Below are 21,967 nucleotides of genomic sequence, written 5' to 3'. Positions count from 1 at the left end.
ATTGCTCTCCAAAAATGAGGCCCGTGCTCCTCACCATCAACCTTCCTTTCCTTAAAGTTAGCTTTTCTTTTTTAACTCACCTGCTGAGAAGCCCTGGCTGTCGCCCCACACACAGTGAGCCCCATAGGTCTCACTCTCAGGCCACACGGACCTTTCATATCAGGAGCTCTAGCAGGCTCCTCACCTGGACCAGGCTCTGGCGTTTCTGACCCTGGAGCTGCAGTAGAGACAAAGCTCAGAGCTAGCACTTGGCCCCGGTCTTGGGCTTTACAAGGTGTGTCTCTACTGGCAGGGATCACCTCCTCAAGGACCCTCCCGTCCCAGGCCTGAGACCCTGGCCCAGGCGCCTAATGCTTTTGTGAGCTGCCTGCCTCCTGTTTTGATGAACTGGTCTCTGGCAGAAGAATCGGTCAGTGTCCTCTCTCACCCCGGCTTTCTAGAAACGGCGTCTATATTTAGCCTGGTTGCACCACCACTACCCCCCTTTCCTGACCTGGGGTGTAATTGCCAACCACCCAGAGGATGAGGCTGAGAGCGCTGCTGAGGAAATGGGCTCCCATGGAAACCTGAGGCTCTTGTTTCTCAAAACCAAACCAACTCACAGGCAATTAGCTTTGGGAGGAAGGCAGGGCGGGGTCTGGATCTTGAGGACAAAGCGCAGAGCCAGAGCTGGCCAGTCTGGCTGCCCTGACTCTTCATGGGCAGAGCCCAGATGACAACCACATGTGTGCACGTGCCCTTAGCAGGCGGCAGAACTGGACGAGCTAGGCTGCAGAGCCCGGGGAAATGGTCCTGGCAAACAGCCAACACGCCTGAAGGGCTGGCTGCAGAACCCGGGCTCTGGGAAGGGCCTGGGTCTGCTCTTGGAGTTGGTGGGGGAGGTTTCTGCCCCCATCCCCTGCCCCGGACACTGAACCCCATGGCCCAGAGCATGATGATGTTCTTTATGAGGCACAGCCTCTGTCTCCCCAGCCATTATCCAGCTCCTTGCCTCTGATTCTGTTTGTAGACAAGCTGAGGGAGAGCTGGTTACTACATGTTTTCATAATAATAATTTTAGAGCTCCATGCATTCATAGGCTGCTTTCTGCTTTGCTCAAATAATGTGGAGACATAGTTCAAGGTTGGTGGGCTCCAGGACAAGGGGTGGCAAAGTGTGAGAAGCACAGGCTGCATTCTTACCCTGGTCTGAGCCCTGCTGTGAGGTCATGAGCTTGGCCACACCTTTCTCCCTCTCTTCCTCTCCCTCACCTTTCTTCTCCCCCTCCACCTCCTCCTTTCTCTCCACTTCTCCCTCCTCGTCATGGTCTTGGTCCTCTTCCTCCTTCTCTTTCTGTCTCAGTTCTCTTGGGCTTCATACTCCGAGCACACGGTTGAAAGCAATGACACGGGTCCCCGCCCCCAGCATCTTTTAACCCAGCTCTGCACCCTTTGGAGTCCTATCCCAGCCTCTTCGGAGTCCACTCCTGCTGTCAGGCAAAGGCGGGCTGAGCAGCTGTCTCCAGCTCTCCTGGGCGAGGCCTCAGCTTTGCAACATGAGAAAGATGAAAGAAAAAGGATGATGTTTCAAACTCTCTTTCCAAGCAAATTTGCAGTTGAGGGAAGTGTCCACCAAGGAGGGTCAGAGTTGGGGCCTGCAGAGCTTGAGGAAGGAGAGGCCTCGACAGGACACTGGGGCGCCCTCCCTCTGGGGCCTTGAGAAGCTCTCGGCCCCCGGTGCAGGTCTGAGAGGCTTCGGCTCACATGTCTAGAGGTACCATGATGCGTGTTCTTTTTGGTGTCCATGGCTCTCGAGAAAGAACAGGGTGATTGTGAGCCAGACAAGACAGTGGGTGGGAGGGCAGAGCAGCCTCTCAGCTGCCTCTCAGCTAGCCACCCCAGGCAAAATGCCTGGCTGTTAAAAAAAAAAAAGAAATGAGAGTTTGCTCTAATTAGAAACTTCTGGTCCTTACGTAGGTTTAGAGAATCATGGGCATTCTGGGGCCTGAGCGTTAATGGTAACAGGTGGCCCCTCAAGAACCACCAGGTGAGAGAGAGAGAAAGGAGTGAAGGGGGATCTGGTCCTGGAACACACAGATGTGTCTCACACCAGGCTAACTGAGGTGCTTCCATGTTCTTCTGTTCCTCTGGGAAGCCGCAGTAAATGTGTGCAGGCACAAGGAGAAAGGCTTTCTGTTTCCATAGGCAAGATCTTGGGGGTGCAGTCTTTCCCTGGGGGGTCACTGCAGGGGCTGGCTGGGGGTAAACCACCAGCCAACACCCCCGCCTCCCCGTATTGCCCAGTCTGTGGTTGCCCCTTGGGTATGAGGGCTGTGATGGGAGGGTACCAGGGGCTGAGGTCCAAAGCCAACAGCAGCTACTTCCCAGGTGACTGGGTGTCCTTTGCCTTGAGCTGTTCTTAAGGGCCAGCTGTCTGGAGCCTTCTGCCTATGGGCTCAGCTTCAAGCTCCTTGAGTTTCTGGGGATGAAACAGTATCCAAGAAGCTAAGAACTCACATTCCTAAGGCCTTCCCTGGTGGCTCAGACGGTAAAGAATTGGCTCGCAATGTGGGAGACCCAGGTTCCATCCCTGGGCTGGGAAGACGCCCTGGGGAAGGGAATGGCTACCCACTCCAGTATTCTTGTCTGAAGAATCCCACGGACAGAGGAGCCTGGTGGGCTACAGTTCCATGGGGTCACAAAGTGTTAGACCCGACTGGGCGACTAACACTTTCATACTCCTAAGATTCCAACTTAGGAGTCTTTATTCTTTGCTAAATTGCTTCACTATAAGAGGAACCTCTAGGAAGATGTCCTCTATGCAGCCTCATAAAAGTCCCCGTAGCTGGCAGCAGGGGAGAAAGCCAGAATTAAGAAAATGAACATTTGGGCTTGCGCGCGCACACACACACACACACACACACACACACACACACACAGCTAAAGGCAGTGAAAGCTGCTCTGCAGATTTCAGTATTTATTAAAAAAATTTTGTTGGGTTAATTCACTCATATTTCCTGTGTAATAAAAAAGAGAAGGAGGAGTAGAGGACTTTGAAGGTAAATAAAAGCAAGGATGGGGGAAGAATCAGCAGTGAACAGGAGGAGGGCACGGTGGCACACACCGCAAGTCAGACGGTTGGGCAGGGGTGGCCACTGAGAGGGGCCAGGGGCTTGCCTGGGCTCCCATTCTTCCTGGGAGTCTTCCTGCCAGGGGCCTGGCCAGCAGGTCTCAGGGTCACAGCCTCTCTCACGCAGGCAGGGCTGAGGGGCTGGGAGGTGGGTGACCCAGCGGAGGGTCCCTGCTCTCTCTCGGCAGGCGGAGCATGAAGCGGAAGGCGCTGTTCACCTGTCCCTTCAATGGAGACTGCCGCATCACCAAGGACAACCGCCGCCACTGCCAGGCCTGCAGGCTCAAGCGCTGTATTGACATCGGCATGATGAAGGAATGTGAGTTTCCGGGGCGAGGCCGGGGAGGGGCGGGGCGAGGCCGGGGAGGGGCGGGGCAGGCGGCGCCTTTTGTGCGTTTTGGCCAGAGAGGTCCGCTTGCCCTTTCTCTGTAGCTGCCGTGATTTGGGGCCCCCGCGTTGCGGCGTGAGTGGGACCCGCAGCCTGAGGCACGGTGGCCGGAACTCCAAGGTCCAAGGGGCCCTGTGAGCCTTTCCGGGATCTGTGTGTGTGTCCACCAGAGGCCTGAAAAGGGCCTCTCCGGTGCGAGGCCTGTGAGGAGGGACAGACCTGAGTCCCTACCCTCAGGTTAATCTTCCTCTGAGGCTTCATCGCTATTCTAACAGCAACCTTTTCTTAAGACCTTCCGGGAAAGGATGAGGCTCAAGAACCCCAGGGTTCTTTGGACTTTGGGGGAGACGGCTGCTGTGGGTGGGGAGAGGCAGCAGTGATGGGGAGAAGAAATATTCAGAGCCTGGTTGTCGAGGGGGTTCTGCCCCACCCTAGCCTTCCAGTTGGGCTGGTATCCAGAGCTAGGGCTTCCCAGGTGGCGCTAGTGGTAAAGAACCCACCTGCCAATGCTGGTAGATGTAAGAGATGTGGGTTCAATCCCTGGGATGGGACAATCCCCTGGAGGAGGGCACGGCAACCCACTCCAGTATTCTTGCCTGGAGAATCCCATGGACAGAGAGGCCTGGTGGGCTATGGTCCATAGGGTGGCAAAGTGTCAGAGACAACTGAAGCGACTTGGCACATACCCAGGGCTAGGTGGAAAGATCCTGCAAGGGGAAGCACCGAACTCTTAGCAGGACCCTCTAGATCCAGATGAAGAAGGAGGAGCGATCTAGGACTTCCTGTCTAGCTCTGGGGTTGCAGGAGAGGACCAGTGGGGCAGCTTGACATATTTTGATTCACTGTTAAAAACAGCTCCTGGAGTTTGCATCTGAGCTCTAGTATGAGTTACTTGGTAACCAGAGACGCCATTGAATCCAGTGGACCTGGGGAAGTGCTGGCCAGGCCCTCCCTGGACCGGAAGCAAGGGCTCTGGGCTGCCCTGGGCATGGGTACCCTCTGCACACTCTGCCCCGCCCTATCCCTTGGCCCACCCCTGTCTGTGCTCTGTACCCTGATCTGCTCCAGGATCTGCGATCGTGTGGGTGTCCTGCTGAGCTGTGGGCTGAGGAGGCTCAAGAGAGACACTCAGATGCATCCAGACCTGGAGGTCATCTTGGCTATGGGACCCATTCTTTGTGTGTGTGGGTGGGTGGGTGCAGGGGAGTGGGGGGGCCAGGTACAGGGGAGATGTGTCTCGAACAAGGGAAAAGCCACAGGACAGGGCTGAGAGGATGGGAAATTTCTTCCTTGGTGAGAAAAAAATTCTTTTGTTTTGGGGGAAACAGAAGCCTCCTCAGGCCTTGACAGGCTCCCTTCTGATGGGCCACGGCCCCTCTCCTGATCCCAGCTCCCCAGTCAACACTGGCAGTGCTGGAAGACGTTTCCAAGCCGTCGTTGCTCCTCACCCCCACAGGAGCAGGCAGGCCTGGGCAGGCGAATCGCTCCTTGCCCGGTCCCCTGCCCCACCCAACTCCTGTTTATCCTGGAGCCGTGGAGGCTCAAGGCCTGGGTGCCTCATGGGGCTTCTCACATGCCGGTTCAGGGCAGCCTGCTCTGTTCAAGGTGCTGGGCTACACACAGGATACAGAACGTGAAGCCCCTGCCCATTCTGAGCACATAGTCCCCACAGGGCAGACAGCCATGATTCTAAGGCCCCAGCCAGCCAAGAATGGCCCAGACTTATACCTGGGATCCAGTAAAGCTCTGCCACAGGAGTTCTGGTCAGGGCCAGCCTCAGTGATGTCCCAGAGGTTCCTCTCCTGGTATCTTGGGAGAAAAGAGATGTTCATCAGCTTAGAACAGGAAGCACACTTAGAAATCATCTGAAACCCAGAAAAGCAAAAGCACCAGGGTTTGGGGGTCAGAAAGCAAGTTGGGATTAGAACCCAACTCCTTGTCCCCTCCTAGATCCCTCCTGGTCCCCATGGAGAGCACCGCATCCACCCTGATGAGCAGGCCTTGAGTGTTCCAGGGTGCCCCGGCCCCAGTAATGCCACATGGTGGGGGGCCGGCAACCCAGAAATGGATCCTCACCCCCAACCTCCAATCAGCTTTGTGCCTCAGCCACCCCCACCTCAGCTTCAGTCCCTGTGACGGAGCCCATGCTCCCACCCTGCTCTGTGCCCAGGGCAGCCCGGTGCCCACCCCTCTCGCCACCCAAATGCAAGGAGCTGTGCTGAGCTCAGGATGGGCTGGTAGCGCTGAGTTCTTGGGGTCTGGGCCCCCAGAGCTCCAGGTAAGATGGAAACGTTGGGGCAACCCTGAACTTATTCTTTCCACTGCCCCAAAAGGAAGGTCCTCCAGGAAGAGCTCTATTTCCTGCCTCTGTTTAGCCAAACTTTGGGAGACCTGTCAATATGTCTGGCCTGGAACTCTCCAGCTCCGATCGATCCCTAGTGGATCTGCTTATTGACCATCCAGGCTGGCTGTCATCCCCAAAGCCTAGCCTGCTGGAGACAACTGAGTGTCAACATTAGTAAAACCACAGCACACCCCAGGGCTTCCTTTGAAGGAAGCTGCAAACCCAGGCTCCTTTCTGGTGGGGCTGAACAGGTGGCTTGTCCCTACAGGAGGCATGGGAAGGGGGCGAGGATGCATGTGGGAACCAACATTTGTTAGCCACTTACAATATGAGTGTCAGGCACTAGCACCTTCTTAAAATTTGACAACAACCCCTGAATTTGTAAATACTTCTGTCTTTATTTTTATTTTTTGTAATAGATGTGCTATCTCAGAGACATTAAAATGTCATGCCTCCAAAGCTAATAATCTAGGTCTGTGTGCTTCCAAAGGCCAGGCCTGTGGGCTCCACCCCAGCATAACCCATTGGTCCCCCTTCCCCTTCTCCCCTACCCTCCTCCGTGGGCCAGAGCTCCTGGACTCTGCATTTGCAGGCACTGCCTGGGGCCCCAAGGGATGGATTGAAGAGAGTTTGTTCTCACTAAAGACTCTCTCTGTCTCTTCGAATCCAGGTTGACTTGATGTCCTTGGAGCCCAAGACATTTCATAGCTGAGTTCTGGCCTCTTGTAGACCTGGCCTGCACATGTGAACTTGTTTAATATTTTTATACATGGACATCTTTTCTGCCCATCATGAGCACAGCCTCTGATAGTAGGTGCTCCATAAATATGTGTTGAATGATTGAATATTAGCTCCCCATTTTGCTTCTTTGTATCTCTGTATCTCTTACTGATTTACAGATCAAGAAGATCACCCACATCTGATACTGTCAATGTCATTCATTTGGAAAAATTTTGTCTGTTTACCTAATGTTGTCCTTAGGCCACCTTTGGCAACTTGAAATGTTTTTAAGATGCTTGACTCCCTAACTCAATCATAGACTTCATGGAATAGGGAACATCTTGCATGGGGTTAACTTGAGCAAAGCCCTTTACCCAGTCAGCAAGGAATTGAGAAGCTACTAAGCAGCCATATGGATTTCACGAAGTCCATGTACACAGCTCATGCCCTTTATTCACTGACAAACCCATCAATGGGCTTTTAACTTCAAAATGTGCCTCCTAGTGAAAAATAAATTTCTACTGTTTAAGCTGAAAAAACATACAAAACAAACAACAAAAAAGTGTTCTCCTACATGACAGTAATGGTATTTTTAGTAGCAATTCATTGAGAAAATGATTTTTTAAGCATTCTATGAAATTAACAACCCCTTTAAGCAAATGAATTATTTCGTAAGTCACAACAATATCTGCATATATGAGAGGCTTATAGCTTATCTAGTCCCCTGCCAACGTTGCCTGCAGGGAGGTCCGTGGATTGGCAGCCTTCATCTGAAACCAGCAGATCTTAGTGTTTCTTCCTCTAGTACTGCAAACAGGGTGATGGTTGTTGCTATTGCTAGAAATAATGGAGAGGAGAAATGCCATGAGTTTAACTTCAAATCTCTTAACGTTATCCTTTTAAAGTATATCACTTACAAGCTTTGCTACTTTATTTAATCATTATTTTCTCACACTCTTCAGGTGGATCAGAACACCTGTTCTGTCATGACTCCACAGCTGAAAACCAGGGTCCAGCCGAGCATTCATAGCCGATTATAGTCATAGGCAGTATGGAGTAGTAGTTAGGACCTTGGACTCTAGAACCAGACCGCTCAGACCCAATACCAGCTCTACCACTTGTTTGCTCTGTGACTTTGAGCAGGCTTGATAGCCTTTCTGGTGCTCAGGTCCCGTCACTTGTAAAATGAGGATAATAACATCTGCCTTAAGGGTTACTATAAGGGCCAAATAATGTGAGTTAATATGTAAGAAGTACTTGGAATAGTGCTTGGTATGTAAAAAAAAAAACTTTATTTTTATTAACAATGTATTTATTAACAGTATTTTTTATGACATATAGCTTGGTCACCAGAGTTTCTGGCTCCCAGCAAGTTAGAAGTAACTCTTAAGGAGGATAAAGGTACACTCCAGTAAGAAGAGACAACACATAGCTTAAGACAGTGGGATAGACTGGTTGGAAGAGTAACACAGGACCTCAAAATCATAGCATGCTAAAAAAAAAAAAAAAATCATAGCATGCTGAGTCACACAGTGCAGGAAAACAGACCCATATGGTTCTGAGATCATAACCTTGTTCCTGCAAAGTCCAATAATTATTCAGAACGATGCCTCTGAATCATCAAGCAAAGGTTACATGATGTTACAGGTGCTCCGTTACAAGGGGTTCTGTCTTGAAAATACTTGTCACAAGTATTTGAAAATGTAAACTTTGCTCAGTGATCTGGTGGACTGGCAGGTAGAATGTGCTATTCTGAAATTGTAGAGAACAGGCATCATTGGTGCACATCCAGAGCCAGAAGGACGACCAGCACACAGTAGGTACAGTCAGTGTTGATATGTTGGGTTTCTGGTGCATCAGACCACTGAGGATGCTCCACTGGGCTAGCCTTGGTACGGGAGATATAGGCATTGTAAGATGCAGCCCCCAAACTTAGATACCCTGCAGTTCCAGTGAAGGAGACATTGAACTTAGTCTCTCTCTATTGCAAGTATTTATTGGAACCTATATGTGATATATAACCATAAATGTGATAACCATAAATGTGATAGAGTGAAAAAAGATCGGGTGCCAGTGTGTGTGGAGAAAACCGCTCCTTGCAGATCAGGGCAATACAGAAGCCTTTGTGGTACAGGAGGGTGTGAGCCGGGTGCTGGGGAACTGGTAAAATCTGCATGGCTACTGGGGAGAAAAGACCCAGCTGGACAGGCATCCAGCACATGGGAAATGCCATGGCAGGAGTGAGCAGGTCATGTTCACAGGCCAGCAATCCCAGTGCGACTAGACTAACAGCTGTGTCAAGACCCCGGCAATGAGGCTGGAAAGTTAGGAAGAAGGGAAATCACAAAGAATCTTGGCTTCAGGTGGGACATGGTAAGCAGGAAGGATTCAGAAGAAGTTTCTGAGCAGGACAGTGACGTCATAGAATCACAGCGGGTTATGAGAGCCCCATGGGGCTGAAAAGCACCCCTGTGGGCAGCCAGAGCCGTCCCCCCAGCCCCAGCCTCGTCCCATCCTGCGCCTGCCCTTCAGATGAACAGGACTTGGCCTCCCCAGGCTAGCGTCTCACACCCTGCCTTGAATGGGGTGCTCCCTGCTGCTCCCCCTCCCATCCGGCTGGATCTCTTGGGGTCTGAACTGACACCCTCTGTGGGAGGAGGTCGGGCAGCTCTTTGGATAGGTGAGTCAGTAACCTGGGCGTGGCCTCCGCCCAGTCTTCCCCTAGGTACGGTTTACCTCAGCTCTGGAGGGAACGCGCCATCTTCCACCACCAGCTTCCTTTTCCTGCCCTGCCCACTCACACCCCCCACAGGCTCACCTTCCCCCACCCCCACTCCTCTCGTCCTACCCCCCACCCCCAAGAGGCCAAGGCCTATGGGCCTTTCCTAAAGCCCAGAAGCCACCCACTCTGGCATTCTGGTTCTTTTTTCCTGCTCTTGTGAAACGCTCAGTTCTGTGGGCAGATGCCCTGGCAAGACTAGCACAGAGCAAGCAGCTACAGGCCGAGGGCCCCAGTGCCCACTCCTGCCGTCAGCGCTCTGCAGGCCCCGGCCAGGAGGTCTGTGTGCTGGGCCTGCTCCCAGCCCCACCCTCCCGGCAGTCGCCCAGAACAGAGGTTTGGAGCCCCTGCAATCAGACACCCTGGCTAGCCACTGGAGAGAGCTTCCCAGATAGAGCGTGAGCTGCTACCTATCCTTGGGGACTTCTGAAGGACTGGAAAACTTCCTTGGGCAGAAATTTCAAGACTGGAAGGACTGAAGGAGGGGTTGTTTTGCAGGGAACCGAAGAGGCAAAGTCTTTTCTACTTTGGCCAGAGTAGATCACATGCCTGGAAAGTTATGTGGGGATGACCACGTAGAGGGGTCTTCTCAGCATCTCCTAGCTTCCGACGCTGGGACCCTGCACCCTCCCTCCCCCTGAGTGATCATCTGCTCTGTGCAGGGCTGGATTCAGGTCTCAAAGCATTTGACCCTTTGAGGTAGGATCCCCACACCATACGCTTCCTGGAAGAAGGAATAAAAAAGGATCTTAGGAGAGATCCTATGGTCCAATCTCCTCATTTTAGAAATGAACAAACAGAAGCCTGGAGAGTTCAGTCTGTTTAGAGTCAGACATCTTGTTCCTGGGAATCCCAGTCACCTTAATGATGCCCAAGCATCCTGCCTCCCAACTGCTCTGTTTCCTCCTCTCATGCTCCTGCCTTTTCAACATACAGCACCCACTCTTTCATCCATATCGTGGGCTTTGGGTCCCCGTGGCAGGATGGCCTGGTGAGCTCCGAGTGTCAGGGCACAGCCCCTCCCATCTGGAGCCTTTACCCCTGGAGGAAGGTTCCTTGGAGGTGCTGCAGGCCCCGCCCTCCTGACACCCCCTTCCGGGCCCCCGCAGTCATCCTGACCGATGAAGAGGTGCAGCGGAAGCGGGAGATGATCCTCAAGCGGAAGGAGGAGGAGGCCTTGAAGGACAGCCTCCGGCCAAAGCTGTCGGAGGAGCAGCAGCGCATCATCACCACCCTGCTGGACGCCCACCACAAGACCTACGACGACACCTACTCCGACTTCAGCCAGTTCCGGGTACATGGGCTGGAGGGCGAGGGGATCTGGGCACAGCATCCGGGGAGGGCTGGAAGCTGCTCTGCCCTCTGACCCTAGGGAGGGCTGCCCCTCCTGTAAACAAGATCAGGAAGAGGAGGGAGGAAGGTGACCTCCAATGTGGGCTTCTGACACTCCCCCTTTCCCTTCCAGCCTCCAGTTCGCAAGAGTGAGCACGAGGGGAACCATCCTTCAAGGTCGATACTCACGCCCAGCTTCTCTGGAAGCTCGTCCTCCTCCTCTTCAGATCACTGTACCTCCTCTCCAGGTGAGAAGGACAGCACACTCCCTCCCCAAGGTCCTAGAGCTTTCCCAGCCCACCTACCCTCAGCCGCAGCCAGAAGGACAGCACTCACTACTGTGTGCTGCCCAGAACAACCCCTTTTTAGAGAAGAGGCGTGACATGCCCAAGGGCACATGCTGAGGACTTTAAGGAAGAGGCCAAGCTGTTGCCTGCAGAGCCTCTGTTCCTTCCTCTAAGCCAGGCTTCTACACCGGGCACCTTCCCTGGAAGTGACCTGATTCCTTTCAGTGGTCCTTTGAGCCTGGGCCCTTGTTGCCGGGTGGATTGTTTGTTGGTTTGGTTTTTGTTTTTTCCAGCTTTATAAAAATATAACATGGCACTAGTGGTAAACAATCCACCTGCCAATGCAGGAGATGCAAGAGAAGTGGGTTCGATCCCTGGGTCAGGAAGATCTCCTGGAGGGGGGCATGGCACCCCAATCTGGTATTTTTGCCTGGAGAATCCCCCTGGACAGAGGAGGAGCCTGGCAGGTTACAGTCCTTGGGGTCGCAAAGAGTCGGACACAACTGAAGCGACTTAGCATGCATGCATGCAATTGACATACAGCATTGTATAAATTTAAGGTGTATGACATAATATTTGATATAGGTATTCATTGGGAAATGATTGCCACAATAAGCTAGTTAACCTCATAGAGTTACAAAGAGCTCCCCCCCACCCCATGATAACATTTAAGATGTACTTTCTCAGCAACTTTTAAACATAGCAAACAGTGTTGTTAACTAGTCATCGGAGCCTGAACCTTTGGAAGGTGAAATTCAGCATGGAAGCCCACCTTCCACTCAAGCCGCCTTCCACTAAGGTCCTGGAGGATCTGTCCATTCCAGCTCATCCTTGCTTTCTTATTGTCCTTCTCTACCTTCCTCTGCATCTTCCTGCCTCATCCTCCCCCATCCTTGTCTTCATCACTCTACCTCTCACCCAATCCAGCTGCCCTCTGCCAGATAGGAGGGCAGGGATGGAAAAGCTCCCTCCCCTCTGGGGAGCTGGAGCAGTCAGACACGGTGCTTCCACACTCACTGATGGATCTGTGCCTAGATCAAGAGTAGGTGGGAGGGGTCTCTGTGCCAACTAGACAGAGATAACAGCGGAGCAGGTCATGTGTCTACCCATCTGCTGTGACCGCTGCATGGATAACTGATCCCTGAGCCCCTCACCTTGTAGTTAACCTTGTAGTAACCCCTCTCCTGTGTTATTTTTCTCTATCCACCTTCCTACTGTTTTTACTTTATGGTCGAATCATTTTTATCAGTGAAGGTCTAGAATATAATTTTTGAAGCTGCATAGTATTCTGGGGTATAATGTATAATAACACATCTAAACCCCCTACCACTGGATATCTAGATTTTCCCCCAGCTCTTGATTAAGATAACAGTGTGCTTATGGCTAAATATTTGCACTCGTTCTGAATTTTTCCTTATGCTGAATTCATGGACATAGGATTACTGGTCACAGAGTGTACGTGACCAGTAGGCTTTTGACCCTCATGGTCAAATTGCATTCTAGATTAGTTGCACAAATGTGTGCCTCCTTTAGCACCCCAACACTGCACAAGGATTGCCTAATTTCCTGCATCTTTACAAATACTGGTGTCAACCTTTAAATATATTTGCTTCTGGTTTAGAGGTAGCTGTTCTTTGATCACTAGTGAGGCTGAACATTGTTTTCCACAACTTTATTGGTTCCAAATTCATCTTTGACTTGAGATCATTAGGAACGACATGTAAAATCACTCTTAAAGAAGTCTCATATCTCAGAATGTCTCTGCTCTTTGATTTTCCTGCTTCTTCACTCTGTTGAAGAAAAATGTGGGGAACCTCAGGGGGACACTTGAGTGGAAGTGACTTTGGAGAGAGGCAGTCATGCCGGAGAACAGGAGGGCCTCACAGGAGCAAGGCTGGCTCAAGTAGTTCCTTCTCTTCCCTCTTCCTTCCCCAGACACAACGGAGCCAACCAGCTTCTCCAACCTGGATCTGAATGAAGAAGACTCCGATGACCCTTCTGTGACCCTGGACCTGTCCCAGCTCTCCATGCTGCCCCACCTGGCTGACCTGGTCAGTTACAGCATCCAAAAGGTCATCGGCTTTGCCAAGATGATTCCAGGGTTCAGGTAAGAAGTTTCTGGGACATCCAGGAGACAGAGTCAGAATCCTATCCTGAGCCCAAAGAAGTCTTGGAAATTCTCAACCTACTGCTTCCCAAAATACACCTTCAGGTTCTTTCCCAGACCTCCTAAATCAGAATCTCTGGGTGAGGTCCAGAAATCTGTATTTAAGAACGTCAGCCTCTCCAGCATTATGGGGCAGGCTGGCACTGGAAAGCCATGCATCCTTCACAGTGTCTGTGTGATAGAACAGACATTGCCCAGTGAAGTTCGACACTGGGATTTCCAGTGTTGGAGCCGGTGTGTCCGAACTGGATTGAGAACTCTGAGTTTGCTGCTGTGTCCACTCCAGCTGCCTTGAATCTAATTCTCATATTATCTTTTTATTTTTTTTAATGTTTTACTTGTTTATTTGGCTGAGCTGGGTCTCAGTTGTGGCACGTAAGATCTTTGATCTTCATTGAGGCATGCAGACTCTTAACTTCGATGTAGCGATAAAACCCAGGCCCCCTGCGTTGGGAGTGTGCATGGAGTCTTAGCCGCTGGACCACCAGGGAAGTCCCTCATGCTATCCTTTTAAATTAAACCTACATTAATCCTTCACTCCCAGTTCTGAAATCAGGATGAAGTGATGGAGTGGAGAAAGGGCTGAGCTTGTGAAGTAATTTAGAAATCCTAGAGGGAGAGGGAATTGCATCTATAACCTGGGCATCTTTCACCCGACTGATGTATCACCCAAGGCTATTTCCTAATTGTACTGAGATATTTTTTGCCAAAGTAGGTAAGTATAAGGAGTTTGACTAAAGTAGCGCATGCTTAGTCACTCAGTTGTGTCCAACTCTTTGCAACCCTATGTACTGGAGCCTGCCAGGTTCCTCTGTCCATGGGATTCTCCAGGCAAGAATTCTGGACTGGGTTGCCATTTCCTCCTCCAGGGATCTTTCCAACCCAGGGATTGAACCTGCATCTCTCACGTCTCCTGCATTAGCAGGCAGGTTCTTACGTCTGAGCCACCCAGGAAGCCCTCAACTGAAGTAGAGACCCTCCCTTATGGATTCATTTGTACATGTTTAAATGTTCTATTGTTTTGGTAATAATGGTATATAATACTTATATTTAAATGGTTGTGCGTGCTCAGTCACTTCACTCATGTCTCACTCTGTGAGACCCTATGGACTATAGCCTGCTGGGCTCCTCTGTCCATGGAATTATCCAGGCAAGAATACTGGAGTAGGTTGCCATACCCTCTTCATTTAAATGGTCATGCAGTGCTCAATATTCTCAACAGTATGTAAAAGTTGACACTTTTAATAGATATGCTGGGAGGCAGTTGAATCTATATTTATGAATGTTTATAGCCTCCTTCTTTCTAAAAGTTCATTTGGGACATTGTCTTCAAATACATAGACAATGTGGTTGAGACATGAAGTAAATTAAGGAATATCAAGCAGCATTCTCATCATTTCAACTAATAGCAATAGTCGAAGTCGTACCAGAAAGGGGCAGCATGCTTCCTCAACACTAATGCTCAGATTCGGGGCTAGAATATTGGGAGCTGGAAAATGACTGTATGTTGGCCAGCTCTGGATTGAAGCTAACAGGGGGTGCATTTATTGTTTGGGGAATCTCTGCTGTGTAGGGAAGCCATCAGCTGCTGTCAAAATTGCCACGCTACCAGCTAAATGTTAGTAATTGTGCAGCTAAACCCAGCACTTCCCAGTTTGTTTCTATCCTGAGACAACTTGCTGTCTGTTACTTTATGCCTCACGCCAATTCAAATACCAGGTATTTCCAATGCTCTTTCCTGGAATTAAAATGAAAATTGTAAAGGAGTGAAAACATCAAATGGTGTTGAGACATTCTTACCACATCGCGCACCTTGGTCGCATTAAAAGGAGTAAAGGCCACTCCAGCAGGCAGAAGGGGTGTTGTCTGTGAGGCCCGAGATTCACCCTACAGAGCCCTTCCTTGGAACCGATGACACATTCTGCTCAGTACAAGTTCCAACTCCCTCCTCCTCCCTTCATGTTACTGTTGGCAAACTGTACTTGTTCCAAAGTCTTGTTTTGTGTAAATAGCTAGAGAAAAAACACTTCAGGTTGTTGATGGATACACTGTAGCAGGCGGCTCCCAGCTGAATTCCAGGAGCAGCAGACCTCCTCTGCGCAGGGTTCCTCCTTCCTAGCCCAGTGGACCAGAGAGCACCCAAAGCCCTGTCCAGAGGCTGAGGTTTGGTGATTATCAGTGGTGGCTGGGTGATTTTCCACCTGTGAAAATCGTCCTAAAAAGAAAATGACTTGTTTAACCAGACTACCCAAATGCACCCCCTCTACTAAGTAACCCGAGCCCCAGTTTTTCTCTTGGCCCTCATCCCTTACCCTTACCCCACACACCCTCATACAAAATAGCATCACTAGCCCCTCAATTCCTCTCCCCGTGTGAAAGTCATGTCCGACTCTTTGCGACCCCATAGACTGTAGCCCACCAGGCTCCTCTGTCCATGGGATTCTCCAGGCAAGGATACTGGAGTTGCCATACCCTCCTTCAGGGGATCTTCCCAACCCAGTGATTCAACTTGCATCTCCTGCATTGCAGGCAGATTCTTTACCACTAGCGCCACCTGGGAAGCCCTTCTCTCCCCAAGGATGAGATAAAATCTCCCCCCACCCTACCCCCACTTCCTTCCCTTTCAAGTCTCATTCTCCAGAGTTCACTGGTCTAGCCCTGCAATCCTGGCCGAAGTGAGGTGTATACAAACAGGTACTGCAGCCACCCAGCTATTGAGGCCAAATGGATTAAATCATGCTTGAGTTGACTTTTCTGGCTTTGGCATGGCTTGAGAAGTCACAAAGTGGAATGTTTTCCAACAAAACCGGAGCAGGCCTTGGCAAGGGCTCTGGGAGGGTCACTGAAGTGGATGTTCGCTGGGACTGGATGGAGCAGATGCTGCCCCAGGCCTGGACCAGGGCCCAGGCTACCGGGACCCAGGCGGGGCCAGCCCATCTGCTCTCCGGTTCTGCCGGTTTCTGCAGTTAGATGTTCTGTTCTTCCAAGAAGTGAAAGAACAATGGCTGCATCCCTGGTAGCTTTGATCTTGCTGCCTGGAGGCAGGGGTGGAAAGTGTGGGGAGGGCAGGATGGGACTTCTGTGTGGATGAGTGGAGGCGAGAATACAGGATGAGGCTCCAGTGCGGGTGTGGGACCAACATGGGGCAGGACTGGATGGGCCGTGCTGGGTGTGAACTGCCCTGTGGTGTGACTTTGGCTCTGCTCCTGCCTCCCACCTCTTCTCCCTCAGCCTCTTAGTCTGCACCCCACAAATCTCCCTCCCTCAGCCCTGCAAGAGAAATGCAGGGGAAAGCGGCATCAGGAGCAGCAGCTCAATGACCAGGAGTGGTCTTGGATCTGAGAACCAAGGAACCCAGGTTTCACTGCCCAGAGGTGTGTATGAGGGACCAGACCCAGTCAACCCCAGAGGGTTACATGCCTTCAACCTCACCACTATTTTTATCCCTAGGGACTCCTTCCTGGGTCAAAGGCCTGGGGTCACAGTGCTTCCCTCCTCCTGTGCTTTTCCTCTATATTCACTTATGCATCTGTCCAGCACTCAGCTTTCTTACATATACCATGAGAGATAAAAGATGACTGGCCTCCAGAGGGTTGGTGTCTGATGGAAGAGACAGATAGACATGTGAACGGCTGCAGTGAATGCAGCTGATGGAATACAAGCAGGGAGGGTCTGGACACCGCCTGGCAGGGATGGGAAAGACAAGCAACACATACCCAGAGCGTCTCACAGATGCCCAGAAGCGGCTGCAGGTGTGAAAACTGATCTGGGTGTAAATATTAGTCAGGTCCAGAGAGAAGCCCAGAGCCAGAGCTGATGCAGGAACCAGGAAGACCTAGGTCTCTTCCTGACTTCTCCTTTACTTCCACCGCTACCCCCACCCACCACCATTACCAGTTCTGGCTGCAAGCTGCACTTAGAAAGTCCCTGTATTTCCAGGCTGTGGGTGGTAATTAGAGGTCGTTCTAGATTTGCTCTCATAGAAGTAGTATGTCTGGATCACAGTAGGCAGTGGTCCTGCTGAAATCTCTGTAGCCAGGCACCCGTGGGATGCTTGTTTACTTCCAGCCATCCATTCTGAGTGTCCCCATTGAACAAAACATTAGGTACAAAGATGTCCCTCATGGAATTACTTATAACAGCAAAACTCGTTGTTGCTATTGTTCAGCCACTAAGTCATGTCCGACTCTTTGCAACCCCATGGGCTGTAGCCCACCAGACTCCTCTGTCCATGGGATTTCCCAGTCAAGAATACTGGAATGGGTTGCCATTTCCTTCTCCAGGGGATCTCCCCAACCCAGGGATCAAACCCACATCTCTGGGCATTGGCAGGTGGATTCTTTACCACTAGCCACCAGGGAAGCCCCAAACAGCAAAACTTAAAAGTGACCAAAGTGCCCAAACATAGGTGGGTGGGAGACCGATTAAATAACCTTTAATACATTGATGTAACATGATGCCTCACACTATGAACTGACATAGAAAGTTGGACACAGGATTACTATGACCTGGTGCACGTTTGAAAAAGAGGTATTTACATGGAAAACAGATAGGAAGAAAATAAACCAAAATGTTTGTTGTGGTTATGAGCCATTTTTACTTGACTTTATATTTTGTCTGTATTTCCCCAAGATTTAATAATGAACATATTTTACTTGCATCATGAATTAAAACCCAAATGAGGGTGGTATTAGTTTTCACTTTTTCAATGGGGATTGAGCACCCAGAGAAGGGTGCCAAGGACAGTGAAACATTCAGACACCATGGCATCAGGGTTGTTTATTCCAGAGAAGAGGCAAGGGGAGAGGGGACATGATGGCTTTCCTTAAATGGTTAAAGGGATGTTCCATGGATTGGGCTCCACTGGTGACTCAGTTAGTAAAGAATCTGCCTGCAATGCAGGAGACTCAGGTTTGATCTCCGGGTGGGGAAGATCCCCTGGAGAAGTAAATGGCAACCCACTCTAGTATTCTTGCCTGGAAAATCCCATGGACAGAGGAGCCTGGTAGGCTACAGTCCATGGCGTCACAAAGAATTGGACACAGCTTATCAACTAAGCCACCACCACACCCATGGCTAATGCAGAACTCAGGTTCTGTGTTCCTTGAGAGGACGGAACTACAAGCCATGGATGAGTGTGTCATCTTGTGGGTTATTGCTCAACAGAAGATGTTATTAGCCCAAGAGCCAAGCACCTCATGACTGTGGCCAGAGGCTGGGAGCTCCCTGGCCCCGGGGGGAATCCCGCAGAGGTTGTGTGAAAGCCATCTGTTAGAGATGCTGAGGAAGGAACTGGACCACAGTCTCGAGGAGGGGCCGTCCAACTCTAGCACTTTGTGATTTGCCTTCAGCGTAGCCCCTTTGGTGCCCATCTAGTCATGCAAGCCTTTCCACACCTCCTCACCTATCACCTGTTGACCTAGGGCTCTTATCCATTAACATCTGTTTCCCACCTTTTTACATTCCAAAGTGCAGCCACAGGGGGTGACAGCCCCTCAACAGGATATCCAGGAGGAAGTACGCAATCAGAAAGAGAAAGGGAAGAAGTGGAAGCAGTTTGATCTGTGGGCCCTGATTCTTTCCTTGTCTTTGTTCAGATAAGCCCAGCTCGTGACTCAGAATAGTGGAGCTAGTCATGAGCCTCTTGACTCATCAACACAGAGTTATTGACCCTCTTGTCAAGCTCAGGACTCAGTGATCAGTGCAAGTGTGGTGCTGGCCTTCAAGCAGTTTATGATGAAGAGCCAGAGACAAGCATCTAAAGGACACGAGTAACTAGAGCCTATTATACAGCGTGAAGTAAGTCAGAAAGAAAAACACCAATACAGTATACTTACACATAAATATGGAATTTAGAAAGATGGTAACGATGACCCTATATGCGAGACAGCAAAAGAGACACAGATGTAAAGAGCAGTCTTTTGGACTCTGTGGGAGAAGGTGAGGGTGGGATGATTTGAGAGAACAGCATTGAAACATGTATATTATCATATGTGAAATAGATCGCCAGTTCAGATTCGATGCATGAGACAGGGTGCTCAGGGCTGGTGCACTGGGATGACCCTCAGGGATGGGATTGGGAGGGAAGTGGGAGGGGGGTTCAGAATGGGGAACACATGTACACCCATGGCTGATTCTTGTCAATGTATGGCAAAAACCACTATAATACTGTAAAGTAATTAGCCTCCAATTAAAATAAATTAATTAATTTTAAAAAATAAAAATAAAGGACAGGAGTGAAGGGGGAAAGGCAAAATAGAGGTACAAGCAATGTGCAGCAGGTCTTATAGGAATGGCTCTAATTTTTTTTTTTTTTGGCTCTAATTCTGTAAAGAGAATCAGAGGGTGGAGGGATCCATGAGAGGCCTAACTAGACTCAGGACCTGAAGAAGATGCATTCTCTAAGCTGGAGCTGTCCTATGTTTAAAGGCATGGCAGTGTGAGAATGCCTAGCATCCAAGCATGGAGTAGTTTTATGTTGTTAGAATGGAGGGCTGGTGGAGTCTGTGATGGGAAGCAGGGCTGGAAAGACATGTTGGAGCCAAGTTATTGAGTATGGGCTTGGCCCTAGGGTGTTGGATAGTCAGTGGGGATTTCTGAGCACAGGAGTGACACTTTCCTGTAGCGACAGTAAGAAAGGCAAATGAGAGACTTGACTTCAGGATTCTAATAAGAGGCTACTGAAAAAGATGATGAAACTCTGAATCAAAACAGTCTGGAGGGAGTGGGGTCCAGCGATGTCCTGGAGACAGAGTTGACTTCACTACTGGAAGGACCATAGAATAGGAGCCACTGAGGATGGTCCTGGCCACGCTTTTGCAGACCTCCGTATTCATGCCGTGGGCTTCCCAGGTTGTGCTAGTGGTAAAGAACCCACCTGCCAGTGCAGGAGACATAGGAGTTGTGGGTTTGATCCCTGGGCCAGGAAGATCCCCTGGAGAAGGGGATGGTAACCAGCTCCAGTATTCTTGCCTGGAGAATCCCATGGACAGAGGAACCTGGCAGGCTACAGTCCATGAGGTCCCAAAGAGTCAGACATCTTAGCATCTTAGCACACACATACTCATGCCATAGCCCTGGGAGCCTCCTCAGTCTCCATCTTCCTGACCCTAGAAGAGCCATGACTGCTTAGGCTTGGGAGATCCTGGAAAGTCACTGGATTTTCCCTGTCAGTGGCTGAGTTACACCAGCTGGCATTTGGTCACACCTTTGAGTTGTTCTCCTTCAAGAAACAGTCTTGTTCTTCCCACCCAGGCTGCAAGTTCCTCAATGGAGGACCCAGAGCACGTGCTCGTCACCTGGCAGGGGTATGCCTGTCAAAGCATCATACTGATCGGCATGACATGAAGGTCTTGACGATTAACCTGACCTCCCCCTCTACCCTCCCTGGCAGAGACCTCACCCCTGAGGACCAGATCGTGCTGCTGAAGTCGAGTGCCATTGAGGTCATCATGCTGCGCTCCAACCAGTCCTTCACCCTGGACGACATGTCTTGGACCTGTGGCAGCCCGGACTACAAGTACCAAGTCAGCGACGTAACCAGAGGTGTGGCTGGGTTCTGCCTCCACCTGCCTCAGCTCCACCCGTCCTGGGGCCATGTGCCCCACCAGGCACTTCAGAGGGAGGGAGGTAGCAACTGGGAGAGAAGGGCGAGGGTCAGGCCAGAGGGTGGGTGGAGTGGGGTGGATGGCCCCTGCGGGTGCCCACAGCAGCCGGCCGGCCGTTCTCTCTTGTAGCCGGACACAGCCTGGAGCTCATCGAGCCCCTCATCAAGTTCCAGGTGGGGCTGAAGAAGCTGAATTTGCATGAAGAGGAACATGTCCTGCTCATGGCCATCTGCATTGTCTCTCCAGGTACCTAGCGGCATGGGGGGGTGGGGGGCATGAAGGGTAAGCCCCTCTAGGGCCAGCAGAGATGTTCTGGGGGGGGAGGGGAAGTAAGCAAAAGGAGAGACAGACCAGGAAAGACCCACTTTGCTGGGTTTGCACAGCCCGTGTGGTATGGGTTTGTTGAGGGTTCCCTCACTGCCCTTGAGCTAGTGAGACCATTGCTGGCTCATGGTTGGGATTCTAAAGAACCAGACTCAGGCTCTGCTCTTGTGTGAACTGGATTGACCTCTGCTGACACTTGAGGTTCCCTGGGGACAGGTCACAAAACCCTGGGGCCTGATAGATGGCTCTACTGGCCTAATAGTTTAGCTGACAGATGCTGGAGGCAGAGTGCTGTGACTCTCAAGCTCTCCTGCCTGTTTGGGGTGGGAAGAGGAAAAGAGGTCGAGAAGGAGGAGACCTCGCGGTCCTGAGGATGCTGGATGGCTGGTGAGGTTCCACCTAGACAGTGTTCAGGGAACAAGCCAGTGGCCTCTATAAAGGGACGCTTTCCTGGGCAGGCACCCAAGGAGAGGACATGGGCGCCCCTCCTGCTGCCCAGCGAGCATTCACTCATTCATTCATCAACTCAGCACCGATTTGTCAGGCTTCTGTCAAGCACCGGGCACTGTGCCTGGCCCAGGGACTCAGCAGCAAACAGGACACAAATCCCGCCCCCCCATCAAGTGTAGGAGGAGACATTAAACACATGCAATTTAACAACCAACTCCTAGTGTGGTGAGAGTTTTAAAAATAAAGTAAATGATGCTACAGAGGGTAGAGCAGAAAATGGGAGCCTGATGTCATCTGGAGGTAAGGGCTCATTGGGAATGACCTTGAGGAAGGTCCTTTATGCTGTTACCTGAAGAATCAGTAAGAGGCAGGCAAAAGTAAAGGCGATGCCTTCCTGGTAAAGGGAACACAGATGTGAAGCCTGGAGGTCAGAGAGCCTGGGATCGGGATCCTGATGAAAG

At 50.9% G+C, this 21,967-nt stretch overlaps 1 protein-coding gene across 1 annotated transcript in view; it reads left to right on the top strand.

Annotated features, from left to right (window-relative positions):
- Positions 1-21,967, top strand: part of VDR (vitamin D receptor) — a 56,179-nt gene that overhangs the window by 30,686 nt on the left and 3,526 nt on the right. Inside the window, exons 4-9 of the mRNA XM_043446489.1 lie at positions 3,297-3,427; positions 10,449-10,633; positions 10,805-10,919; positions 12,894-13,065; positions 20,519-20,670; positions 20,862-20,978. Of these exons, the coding sequence (XP_043302424.1) occupies positions 3,297-3,427; positions 10,449-10,633; positions 10,805-10,919; positions 12,894-13,065; positions 20,519-20,670; positions 20,862-20,978 (872 nt within the window). The remainder of the gene's footprint in view (positions 1-3,296; positions 3,428-10,448; positions 10,634-10,804; positions 10,920-12,893; positions 13,066-20,518; positions 20,671-20,861; positions 20,979-21,967) is intronic.

This window comes from Cervus canadensis, chromosome 25, assembly GCF_019320065.1.
Source record: "Cervus canadensis isolate Bull #8, Minnesota chromosome 25, ASM1932006v1, whole genome shotgun sequence".
In the NCBI taxonomy this organism is placed as follows: domain Eukaryota; kingdom Metazoa; phylum Chordata; class Mammalia; order Artiodactyla; family Cervidae; genus Cervus; species Cervus canadensis.
The sequence above is the reverse complement of the archived record's forward strand: the minus strand, read 5'-3'. Positions and strand labels throughout refer to the sequence as shown.